General features: G+C 36.5%; 1 protein-coding gene across 2 annotated transcripts in view; it reads left to right on the top strand.

The window, feature by feature from the left end:
- DNASE2 (deoxyribonuclease 2, lysosomal) overlaps window positions 1–15,362 on the top strand; it is a 195,601-nt gene extending 180,239 nt beyond the window's left edge. For both annotated transcript variants that reach the window (XM_053717847.1, XM_053717848.1), the window contains exon 7: window positions 11,571–15,362. In XM_053717847.1, coding sequence (XP_053573822.1) covers window positions 11,571–11,923 — 353 coding nt within the window. In that variant the 3' untranslated portion in view covers window positions 11,924–15,362. The remainder of the gene's footprint in view (window positions 1–11,570) is intronic.
- The last annotated feature ends 1,724 nt before the right edge of the window (window positions 15,363–17,086 follow it).

Genomic DNA, 17,086 nt, shown 5'->3' with positions numbered 1-17,086 from the left:
AGCTGGATTACTGCAATAAGATGTTACAGGACAATAAGGCACTCAGGAGCTGGGTTACTGCAATAAGAAGTTACAGGACAATAAGGCACTCAGGAGCTGGGTTACTGCAATAAGATGTTACAGGGACAATAAGGCACTCAGGAGCTGGGTTACTGCAATAAGATGTTACAGGGCAATAAGGCACTCAGGAGCTGGGTTACTGCAATAAGATGTTACAGGGCAATAAGGCACTCAGGAGCTGGATTACTGCAATAAGATGTTACAGGACAATAAGGCACTCAGGAGCTGTGTTACTGCAATAAGATGTTACAGGGCAATAAGGCACTCAGGAGCTGGGTTACTGCAATAAGATGTTACAGGGGCAACAGATTTTCTGTAATAAAAGTTATAGGGAAAATAAGGCACTCAGGAGCTGGGTAACCATGAGAAGAAATTCTGGTTGCCTCTATAACATATTATAGCTATAGTTTTCCAGTTCCTTATTCTCCCTAAATAGATATATACAGTATTTTCTGACATGTCTCTAAAATAAGCAAACAGACCAAGCAATTTGTAGATATTTGGCTGGATACATACATGGTGTGAGTAGAACATTATAACAACCAGTTATCAAATTAAAGTAGCTTCTTGAAAGAGTACAGATTTTGGCTCCCCATCAATAGTGTTATAAAGCTATGAATACGTTTTTAATTTTTATTTTAACAATTTAATTAAAGGGACAGTCTAGACCAAAATAAACTTTCATGATTCAGATAGAGCATGTAATTTTAAACAATTTTCCAATTTACTTTTATCACCAATTTTGCTTTGTTCTCTTGGTATTCTTAGTTAAAAGCTTAACCTAGGAGGTTCATATGCTAATTTCTTAGACCTTGAAGGCCACCTCTTTTCAGAATGCATTTTAACAGTTTTTCACCACTAGAGGGTGTTAGTTCACGTATTTCATATAGATAACACTGTGCTCGTGCATGTGAAGTTATCTGGGAGCAGGCACTGATTGGCTCAACTGCAAGTCTGTCAAAAGAACTGAAATAAAGGGGCAGTTTGCAGAGGCTTAGATACAAGATAATCACAGAGGTTAAAAGGATATTATTATAACTGTGTTGGTTATGCAAAACTGGGGAATGGGTAATAAAGGGATTATCTATCTTTTAAAAGAATAAAAATTCTGGTGTAGACTGTCCCTTTAACAGCAGAAAAGTGCATTGAAAACTTCATACCTCCATTCTACCAACCCAAAATTCTGAGTAGCAGTGTTGTTCTCAAAGACAATTATTTAACCAGTAATTGTATAAATGAGCTAAATCAGTAGTAGTTGTGAGAATTGTAATTGGAATTTGTCCATGACAATATCTAATAATACAATATGATTGTGAGTCCTTTATTATTATTTGAGCAGGTTTTGGGAGCAGATGTGGCAGTTAGAATCAAAGATGAATGAGGTTACAGTTAACATTATAAACACATTGTGCTCTCATGTTTTTCATAGGCTGCTTTATAATGTTTGTAAACATTATTGTTTGATTTAAAGGGGCAGTTTACCAAAAACTTTATCTCCTTTAATTTGTTTCCAATGATCCATGTTATTATTATTATGTTACCTGCTGGAGTGAATTAAATTGTTTACATATAGCTCCTTAGCCTTTATATTGGCATTTTAAATAGCTGATTTAGCCTGTTGTATCCCTAACTATAATGAAGGTTTCTATACCTAGGTATAGGCTATTGAGAAACAATCGGCTAGATTACGAGTTTTGCGTTATGAGGGGTGCGGTATGAGGGGTGTCTGTTCCAATCAGCCAATAGAATGCAAGCTCAATCCTATTGGCTGATTAAATATATAATAGGATTTTTTCAACCTTAATTCCGATTGGCTGATAGAATTCTATCAGCCAATCGGAATCTAAGGGACACCATCTTGGATGACGTCACTTAAAGGAACCTTCATTCGTCGGGTAGTCGTCGGAAGAAAAGGATGCTCTGCGTCGGATGTCTTGACGATGGACCCGCTCCGCGCTGGATGGATGAGGATAGAAGATGCCGTCTGGATGAAGACTTCTGCCCGTCTGGAGGACCACTTCTCCCGGCTTGAATGAAGGCTTCTCCCGGGTTCGTTGAGGACTTCTTGCTGAATCGATGAGGACTTCTCCCGGTTTCGTTGAGGATGGATGTCGGATCTTCAAAACTGTAAGTGGATCTTCAGGGGGTTAGTGTTAGTTTTTTTAAGGGTTTATTGGTGGGTTTTATTTTTAGTTAAAAGGTACTAAGTATAGCGCCCAGTATATTACCCCTAAGCTCCCTTACAGGTAATCTTCCCTAGGATTAACCAAATCAAACAATAAATAAAACCAACTAGAATGGTTCAGGAGCGCTAACAAAAGCTATAGGAGTAGTCTGGAGATCAATATAACACTCTACAAATCTTAATTAAAGTTTCTTATTTATTGTACAAAATTAAAACAGAAATAACAGGGACATCTCCCTTTCGCAATAACAGATCAGATATATATTCAACAGATTGGTTAAAATAGTGTCGGACTCAAAAATTAAAATAACGTATGCAGAAACTAAAAACAACTGTTAGCTATTCCACCTTAGTTAATTAAAACTAAAACATCCAAATCTGCCCAAAGTTCAGAGTATCTCAGATGGGTGACAAACCATTAAAATGTATCGTTCTAATGGGAATAATGATACACAATTGGTATACAAAGTTTCTTGCAACTTAAATGTCTTTTTTCTCTGTCAGTTTGTAAGAAGCAAAGCGTCACTATGTTATCGATATGAATTATTATTTACAGGATGATGAAATAGGCTTACCGGGTCTTCTGACACATTCAGTGTCTAATGCAGTTTTTCTTTTTATGCCTTAACGTTTTTTGGTATATTTATCAGCCTCTCCTTTGTTGTATTCTCTGCTCTGCTGTTCGCACTTATACGTTATAAGTACTTACTTAGGTGTTAAAGATATGGTGCACGCTCCGGCGTGTATATGAGTGAAGTATCAACACTTATTCGTAACAAGTGGTTTCTTTTCCTCTTACGGATATGGTGTACGCTGCAGCGTGTTTTTGAAGACACTGTCGGCACTTATTCATAAGAGTGTGGTGCACGCTCCAGCGTGTTTGCAGGTGTACTGGCTTGGATAAAACAAACGGCCGTTCGTTAACGTTCTCCTCCCCTGTACTCGTTTTTGTCCGGATGTCTGTCAATATGACTGCATGAGCTATGCTCCTAGCTCTTGTTTCTTACCGCAGTTTTCAAGCGTGTGTTTGGCGTGTTGTGTGGCTCATCTGTGGTGATCACGTGACTTTACCTTATGCCACAGCTCTGATCAACTATGTAGCAGTTCTGGTTAAGGGCTGGATTGGATACAAATGAACTTTTCCAAAAGTAATAGCAACACAAAGTCTCCTTGCACTTAGTGCTGATAGCATGCAAGTAGTGTTGTATAAAGGATATATTATAACCTGGTTATTTTTAAATGTTCCAAAGATTAGACACTGGATCAGATGTTATCCGGAGATTTGTGCCTGTGTGTTAGTAGTCAGAAATGTTCAGCCTGTATACCATCAACATGTTTCACCCTATGATGGGTTTTATTTTTAGGTTAGGGCTTTAGGCCGCAATAGAGCTAAATACCCTTTTAATGGCAATGCCCATCCAAATGCCCTTTTCAGGGCAATGGGGAGCTTAGGTTTTTTTAGTTAGGGTTTTATTTGGGGGTTGGTTGTGTGGGTGGTGGGTTTTACTGTTTGGAGGTTGTTGTTTTTTTCTTTTTCAGGTAAAAGAGCTGATTTCTTTGGGGCAATGCCCCGCAAAAGGCCCTTTTAAGACTATTGGTAGTTTAGTTTAGGCTAGGGTTTTTTTTTATTTTGGGGGGCTTTTTTATTTTGATAGGGCTATTAGATTAGGTGTAATTAGTTTAAATATCTTGTAATTTATTTTTTATTTTGTGTAATTTAGTGTTTGTTTGTTTTTTGTAATTTAGGTAATTGTATTTAATTTATTTAATTGTATTTAATTTAGTTAATTTATTTAATTGTAGTGTAGTGTTAGGTGTTAGTGTAACTTAGGTTAGGTTTTATTTTACAGGTAAATTTATATTTATTTTAGCTAGGTAGTTAGTAAATAGTTAACTATTTAATAACTATTCTACCTAGTTAAAATAAATACAAACTTGCCTGTAAAATAAAAAATAAACCCTAAGCTAGATACAATGTAACTATTAGTTATATTGTAGCTAGCTTAGGGTTTATTTTACAGGTAAGTATTTAGTTTTAAATAGGAATTATTTAGTTTTTAATTTTAGGTTTTAATTATATTTATTTTAATTATATTTAAGTTAGGAGGTGTTAGGGTTAGGGTTACACTTAGGTTTAGGGGTTAATAAATATAACATAGTGGCAGCGACGTTGGTGGCGGCAGATTAGGGGTTAATAAGTGTATGTAAGTTGCGGCGATGTTAGGGACAGCAGATTAGGGGTTAATAATATGTAACTAGTGTTTGCGAGGCGGGAGTGCGGCGGTTTAGGGGTTAATATGTTTATTCTAGTGGCGGTGATGTCCGGAGCGGCAGATTAGGGGTTAATAATTTTATTTTAGTGTTTGCGATGCGGGAGGGCCGGTTAATAGGTAGTTTATGGGTGTTAGTGTACTTTTTAGCACTTTAGTTATGAGTTTTATGCTACGGCTTTGTAGTGTAAAACTCATAACTACTGACTTTAGAATGCGTTACGAATCTTGCGGGATAGGCTGTACCGCTCACTTTTTGACATAAAAAAAAAGCTTGTAATACCGGCGCAATGGAAGTCCCACTGAAAAAAGACTATACGCAAATTGCGTAAGTTGATTTGCGGTAAGGCAAAAAAAGTGTGCGGGACAGCTGTACCTACAAGATTCGTAATAGCAGCGGTAGTAAAAAAGCAGCGTTATGAGGCTTAACGCTACTTTTTTACTCATAACGCAAAACTCGTAATCTAGGGATTAGATGTAGGTGGAAGAGATAAAAAGAATAATTGAAAATTAACATTTTAGAGCTTTAAGTATTGTATTGAGACAGAAATAAGAAAGGGAAGCATTTAAATGATAAGATAACAAGATCTGATCTGTCAGCAAGCCAAGCCTATTTTGATGGGCTGCTGTTTCAAATAGCAAATCCAGCAATGGAGAGAAAAAAAACGCACCACTCTCGCACAAACCCTATTGCATATTCTTATGTGCGCTAACCCAACATGAAACTATGAATATTTCACATTTCATTGTTCTTCACATAACATAATATGTTCTATTTATTCATAAATACATATTTCTACATGTATATCTTGGTTTTTTTTGTACATTATATATCTATACCTAAATATATTCATGATTATATATAGGTATAGGTATAGATATATATAGTAAATACAGAGAAACAGAAGCACTATATAAAGCACTCACTTCAGAAAGGTATGTAGGTAGTGAAAGTCACAACTAAGACTTAAAAAATTTACTTTTATTTAGTTATCTTATAAAATAGTCCGTAATACCCAGACTTTATATATACAAAACGAACATATAAAATTAAAAGAAACAAAGGTGAAAAACCTGTGTGTGCTTAATTATACCAATATTAGGTTATACCCTGAATATGATAGCAAATATAAGGAACAAATATTAGGGAATCTGAATCCGTATGCCTACTATAAATAAATAAGGGACACTATCCCAAAACCGTATTATTAGAGATAACTCTCACGCTCCCCTGGAGTATGTGTTAAAAGTTGTTCCACATACATCTATTTGTTATATACCGTTAAAATATATTTTGTATGTGTTGAAAATAGTTCTACATACGTTTTATTTGTTGAAAATGAATTTTTGAGATATATATATTGAAGGGGTGTGTGAGAGGCCTATTTATCAAGCTGTCAACTGTGCTTCATTCGCCGGCACCAATACGCTCGCCTAACATTGCGGCCGCGGACCTGAATACGCTCTCCTTATTTATCAAAAAAGCTGTCAAAAAGCCGCGCACCAAGTACGGGGCGATGAGCAGCGGACTGTTGTTAACTAACAGTCATCGATTTCGCTGCTATTCGGCTTTTTCCCAACTTTATTTATACCCTGTTACTAAACACCGTCACTATACTAAAATGTTTAACCCCTATCCCGCCGCTCCCGGACCCCGCCGCAACTAAATAAATGTATTAACCCCTATCCTGCCGCTCCCGGAGCCCACCACAACTCTAATAAAGTTATTAACCCCTATCCCTCCGCTCCCGGAGCCCACCGCAATTTTAATAAATGTGTTAACCCCTAAACCCCTGGCCTCTCACATCACTACCACTTACTAAACCTATTAACCCCTAAACTGTCAGCCACCCACATCGCCATAAACTAAATTAAGCTATTAACCCCTAAACCTAACAACCAGCTAACTTTACATTAAAATTACAACATCCCTATCTTATAATAAATTTAAACGTACCTGTAGAATTAAAATAAACTATATTAAACTATTAATTAACCTACGCTAACTATTATACTAAAATTACATTAAACTATATTAAACTATTAATTAATCTACCCTACCTATTATACTAAAATTACATTAAATTACATTAATCTACTGTATATTAAACTATTCATTAACCTACCCTATTATACTAAAATTACATTAAACTAACAATTAAATTAACTATATTACATATTTAAACACCTAACCCTACTCAAATTATTTAAATCTACTATTAAATATTACTAAGTTACAAAAAACTAACAACTAAGTTACAAAAAATAAAAAACACTAAGTTACACAAAATAAAAAATAAATTATCAAATATTTAAACTAATTACACCTAATCTAATAGCCCTATCAAAATAAAAAAGCCCCCCCAAAATAAAAAAAACCCTAGCCTACACTAAACTACCAATGGCCCTTAAAAGGGCCTTTTGCAGGGCATTGCCCCAAAGAAATCAGCTCTTTTACCTGTAAAAAAAATATACAAACAACCCCCCCAACAGTAAAACCCACCACCCACACAACCAACCCCCTAAATAAAATCCTTTTAAAAAACCTAAGCTCCCCATTGCCCTGAAAAGGGCATTTGTATGGGCATTGCCTTTAAAAGGGCATTTAGCTCTTTTTTCGCCCAAAGTCTCTAACCTAAAATTAAAACCCACCCAATAAACCCTTAAAAAAAACACTAACCCCGAAGATCCACTTACAGTTTTTGAAGACCCGACATCCATCCTCAACGAAGCGGCAGAAGTCCTCAGCGAAGCCAGCAGAATTCTTCATCCAAGCGGTCCAAAGTCTTCATCCAAGCCTGCAGAAGTCTTCATCCGGACGGCATCTTCTATCTTCATCCATCCAGCGGGGAGCGGCTCCATCTTCAAGACATCCGGCGCGGAGCATCCGCTTCTTCCGACGTCTTCTGAAGATTGAAGTTTCCCTTTAAAAGACGTCATCCAAGATGGCGTTCCTTACATTCCGATTGGCTGATAGAATTCTATCAGCCAATTGGAATTAAGGTTGAAAAAATTTGCTTATCCAATCAGCCAATAGGATTGAGCTCGCATTCTATTGGCTATTCCAATCAGCCAATAGAATGCAAGCTCAATCCTATTGGCTGATTGGATCAGCCAATAGGATGAAAGCTCAATCCTATTGGCTGATTGCAACAGCCAATAGAATTTTTTCCACCTTAATTTCGATTGGCTCATAGAATTCTATCAGCAAATCGGAATGCAAGGGACGCCATTTGGATGATGTCATTTAAAGGGAAACTTCATTCTTCAGAAGACGTCGGAAGAAGAGGATCCTCCGCGCCAGATGTCTTGAAGATGGAGCCGCTCCGCGCCGGATGGATGAAGATAGAAGATGCCAGCTTCGCTGAGGACTTCTGCCGCTTCGTTGAGGATGGATGTCGGGTCTTCAACAACTGTAAGTGGATCTTCGGGGGTTAGTGTTAGGTTTTATTAAGGGTTTATTGGGTCGGTTTTAATTTTAGGTTAGGGACTTTGGGAGGAAAAAGAACTAAATGCCCTTTTAAGGGCAATGACCATACAAATGCCCTTTTCAGGGCAATGGGGAGCTTAGGTTTTTTAGATAGGTTTTTATTTGGTGGGTTTGGTTGTGTGGGTGGTGGGTTTTACTGTTGGGGGGTTGTTTGTTTTTAATTTTACAGGTAAAAGAGCTATTAGTTATATTGTAGCTAGCTTAGGGTTTATTTTACAGGTAAGTATTTAGCTTTAAATAGGAATTATTTAGTTATTAATAGTAAGTTTTATTTAGATTTATTTTAATTATATTAAAGTTAGTGGGTGTTAGGATTAGACTTATGGTTAGCTTTAGGGGTTAATAACTTTAGTATAGTGGCGGCGATTTTGGGGGCAGCAGATTAGGGGGTTAATAACTGTAATGTAGGTTGCGGCGATGTTAGGGACAGCAGATTAGGGGTTAATAATATTTAACTAGTGTTTGCGATGTGGGAGTACGGCGGTTTAGGGGTTAATAGGTTTATTCTAGTGGCGGCAATGTCGGGAGCAGCAGATTAGGGGTTAATAATTTTATTTTAGTGTTTGCAATGCGGGAGGGCCTCGGTTTAGGGGTTAATAGGTAGTTTATGGGTGTTAGTGTACTTTTTAGCACTTTAGTTATGAGTTTTATGTTACGGCGTTGTAACATAAAGCCAATAACTACTGACTTTCAGGTGGCGGTACGAATCTTGACGGTATAGGCTGTACCGCTCACTTTTTGACCTCCCAGGCAAACTCGTAATACCGGCGCAAAGGAAGTCCCATTGAAAAAGGACTTTTGGAAAGCTGCGGTAGTTAGGTTGCGTGACGGACAAAAAAAGTGTGCGGTGCAGCTAAACCTGCAAGACTCGTAATACCAGCGGTAGTGAAAAAAAGCTTTAACGCTGCTTTTTCACTCATACTCCAAAACTCGTAATCTAGCCGTTAGTGTTTTTTATTTTGTGTAACTTAGTTGTTAGTTTTTTGTAAGTTAGTAATTTTTAATAGTAGATTTAAATAATTTGAGTAGGGTTAGGTGTTTAAATATGTAATATAGTTATTTTAATTGTTAGTATAATGTAATTTTTGTATAATAGGGTAGGTTAATGAATAGTTTAATATAGTTTAATGTAATTGAATGTAATTTTAGTATAATAGTTAGGGTAGGTTAATTAATAGTTTAATATAGTTTATTTTAATTCTAAAGGTAAGTTTAAATTTATTATAAGATAGGGATGAGTTAATATTTAATGTAAAGTTAGCGGGTTGTTAGGTTTAGGGGTTAATAGCTTAATTTAGTTCATGGCGATGTGGGGGGCTTGCGGTTTAGGGGTTAATAGGTTTAGTAAGTGGTAGTGATGTGGGAGGCCAGGGGTTTAGGGGTTAATACGTTTATTTAGTTGCGGCGGTGTCGGGGAGCGGCGGAATAGGGGTTAATACATTTATTTAGTGCAGCGGGGTCCGGGAGTGGCGGGATAGGGGTTAATAACTTTATTTAGGTTGCGGTGGGGTCCGGAAGCGGCAGAATAGGGGTTAATAACATTATGTAGGTGGTGGCAATGTCGGGGCGGCAGATTAGGGGTGTTTAGACTCGGGGCTTATGTTAGGGTGTTAGGTGTAAATGCTACTTGTTTTCTACCATTGAAATCAATGGGATATCTGGCAGCATCGAACATAAGCTTTCGCTGCTTGCAGACTCCCATTGATTCCTATGGCATCCGCGGCCTCCAGGGTGGCGGATTGAAAACCAGGTACGCTGTGCCGGAATAGTGGCGAGCGTACCTGTTAGAAGTTTGATAACTTGCAAAAGTTGTCAGATAGTGCCGAATTTGTATTCGGAACATCTGTAATGACGTAAGCATCGATATGTGTCGGACTGAGACCGGCGGAACATATGTTACGTCATAAATTTCAACTTTTGCCGGTCTGTAGGCTTTGATAGGGCGAATCAGGCTCGCCACAATTACGCTGCGGAATTCCAGCGTATTTGCGGTTGACGGCTTGATAAATAGGATTCAGATTCCCTAATATTTGTTCCTTATATTTGCTATCATATTCAGGGTATAACCTAATATTGGTATAATTCAGCACACCTAATTTCACCTTTGTTTCTTTTAATTTTATATGTTCGTTTTGTATATATAAAGTCCGGGTATTACGGACTATTTTATAAGATAACTAAATAAAAGTTCATTTTTAAAGTCTTAGTTGTGACTTTCACTACCTACATACCTTTCTGAAGTGAGTGCTTTATATGGTGCTTCTGTTTCTCTGTATTTATAATATTATATTGGAACTGAGCACCCTCCACACTCGTTTGTTTGGGTTTACTATATACGGATTCACACTTAGACTATAGATATATATAGGAATTTCTATTTATAAATACTTAGAACATATTCCCCAATGTGCAGAACATTGGAATGTGAAATAAATACACAGTTAAATTATATTGCATAACTATGCTTTTACATGTTTTCATCTATATATATAAATAAATAGATATGCGTGTGTATCTGTGTGCCAGCTTTTTGCTTTTCTACTCAAGAAGTTTATATATAAATATATATATACACACACACACACACATCTCTAGACATGTATATGTATGTATGTCTATTTTAAAGCCCTTTGACTGCCTTTTTGATCTAATATCTTTGAGACCTTATAACTTTTTTGTGTACTTTAAACAAAAAAATGTTTATTAGATAGTGTTATTATGACTGTAACTATACCTTGTAATGTACTTTTGATGTGTTTGTTGTGACACTTTTTAGTTTTGCAAAACCAGTTAACCAGCGTTCTGAAGTTGCGGTAATCATTCTATCGTAAATCGTGATTGCGCTCAATCAGTCCTGTTTACTTTCAACTCGTAATACGAGCAATAAGCCTGATGAGCTCAAACACCCACGATAAACCCCTTATCGCTCCCGCACAAACGTTTGCTCTCCACTGCCCCTTTATATGCTGCAGCTTTTATAACACGTCATGGGGAATACATGTAAAAACGATTTTATAGTGAACTGACCCTTTAACTGCTGCATCTGCCACCAAAACCACTAATAGAGTCATAGGGCTAGATTTCTAAAGCTGCAGATGTATCATCAGAGACCTATGCAAGCATGCAACGCTAGTTAAATATCAGCCGTATTAACACCACTGCTACTTAATCTCTCCCCCACCTCAAGGGTGACTGAATTAAATCATCCTGATCCTTATGATTGACAAGCCCTGCTTTCTTGCAATTGGTTGCACTATAACATGGGGCGTGGCATTATAAATGCGGGCAACATAGTTGTACTACAATGCCAGGTGGACAATTCACTGTCTGCTGTCTATCAGTAAAGTAGAGGGAAGCTTCTATCCCATAGCTTAGCTGTGTACAAATTTCTGCTTCCTGTTTCAAAATAAAAATGACTAATTTAATTTTATATTTTCTTGCAAAATAAATAAATAACGCAATTAAATAGTGGAATTTGGTTACACAAAATGGCACTCAGAAGATGGGCCAGTGTAGTAGGATTTTACAAAGCAATAATAATGTTATCTCTGCTCTACCTTAACAGATCTATACTCAGGTTGGCTATCTGAAGTGCTGCAGTCTGCACTTTATGTGCAGTTTTGGAGAAACTCGGCAGGCATCCTCCCATCAGACTGCTCAATACCACACCACGTCTACAATATCGATTATATTGCCTTTTCGCAAGCTCATAATTTCTCCACCCATATTGATCACTCCAAGTGGTGTGTCACAGATAGCGGGACACCTGGCTGGGCCTGTGTTGGAGACATGAATCGCAATAAAGAGGAGGAGCGAAGAGGTGGCGGAACAGTGTGCATTAAGGATCCTGTTGTTTGGAAGTCATTTAATAGATTGGTATCTGTTTATAGTAACTGTGAACAGGTACCAAATGATTAAACTTTTACATTTCCTTATTAGGATATGTGTTTACATTGTGTTGTGTGCTAATATGTGGCTTTTTAGGGTAAAATGTTTTTTTACACAATAATGCCCCCTTTGGTAATCAAGCACACACTACCTTCACAATGACAAATAGCGAGAATACGAAAATATATTTTGCTAACTGAAAATAAGATAATTAATACTAAATTATGTCTAAAGGGAACTCGCAATTTTTTTGTAGATAATGAGGACGAAGCAGGTTTTTTTAATTACCTCATATAAATCATCAGTTTAATCCTCAATATTATAAACAGAAATTTTAAAAATGTAATGGTACTTGAATAATGTTTGTGATAATGTTGCTGTATCTAACTTCAGCATCCTGACCTGCTATAATTCTGATTAGAATACCAGAATTCTTCCGCATTCTTACCTCTAGGACTGACGTGACCCATGATGTGCAGTATAGATCTTTCTGGCTGTTATAATCCATTTTAAAGACAATTAAAATAATATGGACAAGATTTATCAATCTACAAACAGACAGGATTCACATGTTGTGAACCTATTCACATTCCATCACAGATTGTGAGGCGCATATGTTCCCTGTATTTATCATTGCACAAGCAAACACTTGTGCAATGCTGCCTGCTACCCTCAAACAACCAGTTGCACGAGAGTAGGGCTTGTCAATCACCAAGTCGAATAAATCTAGGGTGAATTTAATTTGCCAATCCCACTTAAACCGATGCTTCATAAATATCAGTTGCAGGCTTATATGAGCAAGCCTGCAACCAATCGGTGCATTCGCCTCATGATAAATCTTGCCCTATTGGCTAGTTTCCATTGCTGTTGTAAACTGATGTTAAAAACAAGAATATCCATTATAATCTATAGAAAGTTTTTTTTTTTTTTATCCCCAGTTTACAACAGCAATGGAAACTAGGACTATGGCTTTATATTTTTATTATTTTTTATTTAAATTAACAAAGGTTACTAGCCTAACTATGCATATGGACAAGCATCTTGAAGCAGTTGAAAAGTATGTACTGAAAGAAAAATAGCACTGATGTTCAAGCAAAATAATCATGTAAAAAAAAAATCAATACAATTATGTTGGATCCACAGGATTTTCAATATTGTATTTTTTTTTCTATGCACATTTTCTTATTAATAGAGAAGAATATGCACTGGAAAATGTGGCACAAGTACAAATAACGGTAATAAAGATGGTAATTTGTATTTATTTTCTCTCCAGAGGACGTAATACATTTAGCACATGATAATCCGCTTTTGATAAATAATAATAATTAATGGTTTATCAAGCTCAATAAGGATGAAAGACTGAGATGATCCTGCCAGGAGTCAAACCTGTAATACAGAGGTTTCAGTGGGTGCTGCGCACACTATAGCCGGACACAAGACAATACTTACTGAAATATATTATTTACCATTTTCTAGTCACACTGTATTAGTACATTTTTAATTGCACATAAATGAATACAACAGTCAAAACGAGATGCAAGAAGGCCAATACTGCTGCATATAACAAAGATAAAGGGGACAGTAAAGTCAAATGATACTTTCATGTTTCATAAAGACCATGTCGTTTTAAGCAGCATTCCAATTTATTTATTGTATTAGATTTGCTTTATTCTCTTGGTATTCTTTGTTGGAGAGTACACCTAGGTAAGCTCTTAGGAGTTCAGGAGGGTGCATGTCAATGTCAGCTGTGCTTGATGTAAGTGTTTGTAGTAATGTTATACATTGTTGCAAACACTGCTGTCATAGAATACTACAGGTACGTACGTGCATGCACCTGAAGCCTACCTAGCTAGGTGTGTCCTTCAACAAAGGATACCAAGAGAATGAAGCATATTTGATAATAGAAGTAAATTGGTTTTAAACTCATTTGTTTAACCTATGAAAGTTGAACTTTGACTGACCGTTTAATATTTTCTTCGTATGGGACAGTTTTGTTATTGTAGTTTCTCTTTTGTCAGTACTGCACCCAGTCATTAGATTATTACTCTCGGAAAAATCATATCCTTGAAAATAATAGTGCAATATACATCTATTTATTGTCACAGGTTTGGAGATCATTCTTGCTGAGGATGCAGATTGCTGGGCATACTGCAGTAGGTTGGGGGCAGACCCCCCCCCCCCTTGTGTATGTGCTGATAGTGATGTGATTTCACATTTATTTGTATGTTTCTTTAATCCATCACATTGTCTGATTCACTGTGTGAAACTTCTTTCTGACTAAGAGTCTGATGATCTAAAGCTCTCCTCTCTGACAAGATTATCTAAGCAGTCTTATCAGTACTTTAAGGTCCCTCAATGAATTTGGGAAAATTAAAGGGACATTCCAGTCAAAATTTAAATGCACATAGATGAATTACATCTTTGAATATAAACATATTTGCAATATACATCTAGTGGCAAAAATGCTTCTAGTAAAAGTCATCACTGCTTTAGTGCTAACATTTTTCTCTGCACGTGCATGTGAAGCATAGCTAGATATTCTCAGTGCACCAGCATGTTAAATACTGCAGCTGCTCAGAGTGATAAGTGGGCCTTGTATCATGTTAACAATTAATAAATTGAGTCATTAACAGATGGTACAAACACCTTAGACTCTCTAAGCAAGTTCTGTGTTTAAAATGCTGGTGCACGGTGCATACTTAAATACACTTTTGAAACAGCTATAGCTTTTATTAGAAGCATTTTTGTTCAAAAATGAAATGCATGTGGATTCCAATTTTGTCTGTAATGTCCCTTTAAATGTTAGGATAACTGTTTACCTGTCTATACAGAGTTATGAATGTGAAGGAGCGACATACACAGCAAAATAATGTTCCAAAAAATCCCCAAAAGATTGTGTATGATTTCTCTCCATGCTGGCGAGTTTTTGATCATCAAATCCTAATAATATTTGCTTAATATCTATATCTACTGTCAAGTGTTTTATGCAATAGTTAGGCTTGATGTGAGGTTAAACTAAGGGGAAAAAAAACATTTTATTTATGATTCAGATTTTACAAATATTTACAATTTCTATTATCAAATTTACTTTGTTCTGATGGTATTCTTTGTTGAAGAGAATACCTATGTAGTTAACATGTACATTTATTTTTGAGCACTGGATGGCAAGCGTTTTCAGAATGTATAACATTTATAAAACATTCTTGCAAAACTTTCATATGGTGCTCCAGATACATGGATGCCCCTGAGCCTTCCTACTTGCTTTTTAAACAAAGTATACCAAGAATGAATCTATCTGAATCCTGAAAAAAAAAAGTTTGTATAATTTCCCTTATTCCCCTTCTCCAACTGGTCAATTACACTGGTAAATTAATATTTTGTGTTTCATATTTGACTTACTTACTTGACTTCATGTAAATGGTGACATTATTTTTGTTTGTTTTTTATTAAAATGTTTGTTTAATAGCAAGCTGGTATTGACTGACTTATTGGTTTATTTAATGTTACTGGGAAATGCATTCTACAAGTTTTACACACAATCGTTATTAATGCGAAATGTTATTCAAATCAACAGGAAGAGCTGTTTATTGAGTAGAAAAAAGGGAATTAGAAAAAAAAATGTAAAAGCAAAATATAGCTAAAAATATGAAAAGTGAACAAACCGTAAGAAACAGGACTAGAGACTTTAGTGTTTTCCAGGGACCTTCATCGAAGCAAAAGATCTAGGACTAAAGCAATAGTAAAACATTACAGATAATGAATATAAAATTGATGCCATTTTTTTTAAACTTAACCAATAATATTAATTTGTGAGTGCAATAAACATTTCATGTCATTTTACTTAATTTTATAATAGACATATTTACATTTCCGAACAATTGTAATAATTGAACTTTGAAATGATTTGTATTTAATTCGTGCCCACGTTTCATGGCTTCAAACTGAATTTAATTTTCAACATTTTACTAAACAAAAACTCTATTCCCATTTGTAAATGTGTGATCTTAACATGAACTGTAATATTTACAAAAAGCCCAACAAAAAGAGAAATGTCACTCAAAATATGCAATACTTAGTTTTTAAAGTGTTTCCTCATGCAAGTTTAGTGGGTGTTTACATAGCACAAAAGCATTTTGGTATCCCTTTCATTTTATGCTTTTCATGATTTGGAATGGGTTTGAATTGGAAAATCCCATGAAAACCCTTTCAATAGCAATACCTTTTCACATGTCTACCTGATCTGTCAGTCGGAGGGTTTGGGAATGCTCTGGCCATGTCAATAAGGGTTAATAATGATTAATCTGGGGTTATTGGAATCTTCAACATCCCCTACCACCTCCTAAAACTACCACTGACCGGTATTTAGCTTTGGCAAAAAGTGTTATATTTATTAAATATGAGTCAGACAAGGAACCCCGAGGGGAACCTAGAGCGGGGTGCGCTGGGTGAATACAAAAAGTGAAACTTATAAACAAACCAAATGGCTTCCGTGAAATAGGGCAGAAAGTCAATATCAGTATATGACAAAAGATGTCGGCGGCAAGGCTCCTCTAGTCTTCGGCGTGAAGATTTCTGAAAATTAAAAGTGAGAAAGAGGGCGCCACATAGCGTGATACTGTTGATACAGGTTCAGACGGCAAAGAAATCAAAAAGGCTTACCGAACAGCTCTGCACCGTTCGGTGACCGGTGCTATCAGACAGACTAACACTCTCAGTGGTTAGCACACTGGGTGGCCTCGGACGAGATGCAGTCAGGTAGATCTCAGCGTTGTTCGATTAACACGCTGGGTGGCCTTGGATGTGGTGCAAACAGGTGGATCTCAGCGTTGCTTGATCAAAGCAAATCAGCGTCTCTGTCAGGAATTGTGGTTATGCTGTACCTTTAAGGAATTCAACCAATAGGATTCTTCCTCCTCTCATTTAAACACCTGCTCAGGTTACAAACGTTGCTTAGTATTTTGTTATTTTCACTAGTAACACTGAGCCTTGCTACAGCTGAAGTACTGCCTTCTCTCTGCATTTGTTTAACCTCTTGGTCTTTTGTGTTTGCAAATAGGAACTACAGTCACTGGAATCAATTCCTTTTATCTAGGAACTTTCTGTTTGCACATTCCTGCACAGCCAGTGACTGCAACTAAATATTCATCTACCTTATCAACACCCTCCAACTGCCTTCCTCCAGACTCACCATTG

The sequence above is a fragment of the Bombina bombina genome, chromosome 6, assembly GCF_027579735.1.
Source record: "Bombina bombina isolate aBomBom1 chromosome 6, aBomBom1.pri, whole genome shotgun sequence".
In the NCBI taxonomy this organism is placed as follows: domain Eukaryota; kingdom Metazoa; phylum Chordata; class Amphibia; order Anura; family Bombinatoridae; genus Bombina; species Bombina bombina.
The sequence above is the reverse complement of the archived record's forward strand: the minus strand, read 5'-3'. Positions and strand labels throughout refer to the sequence as shown.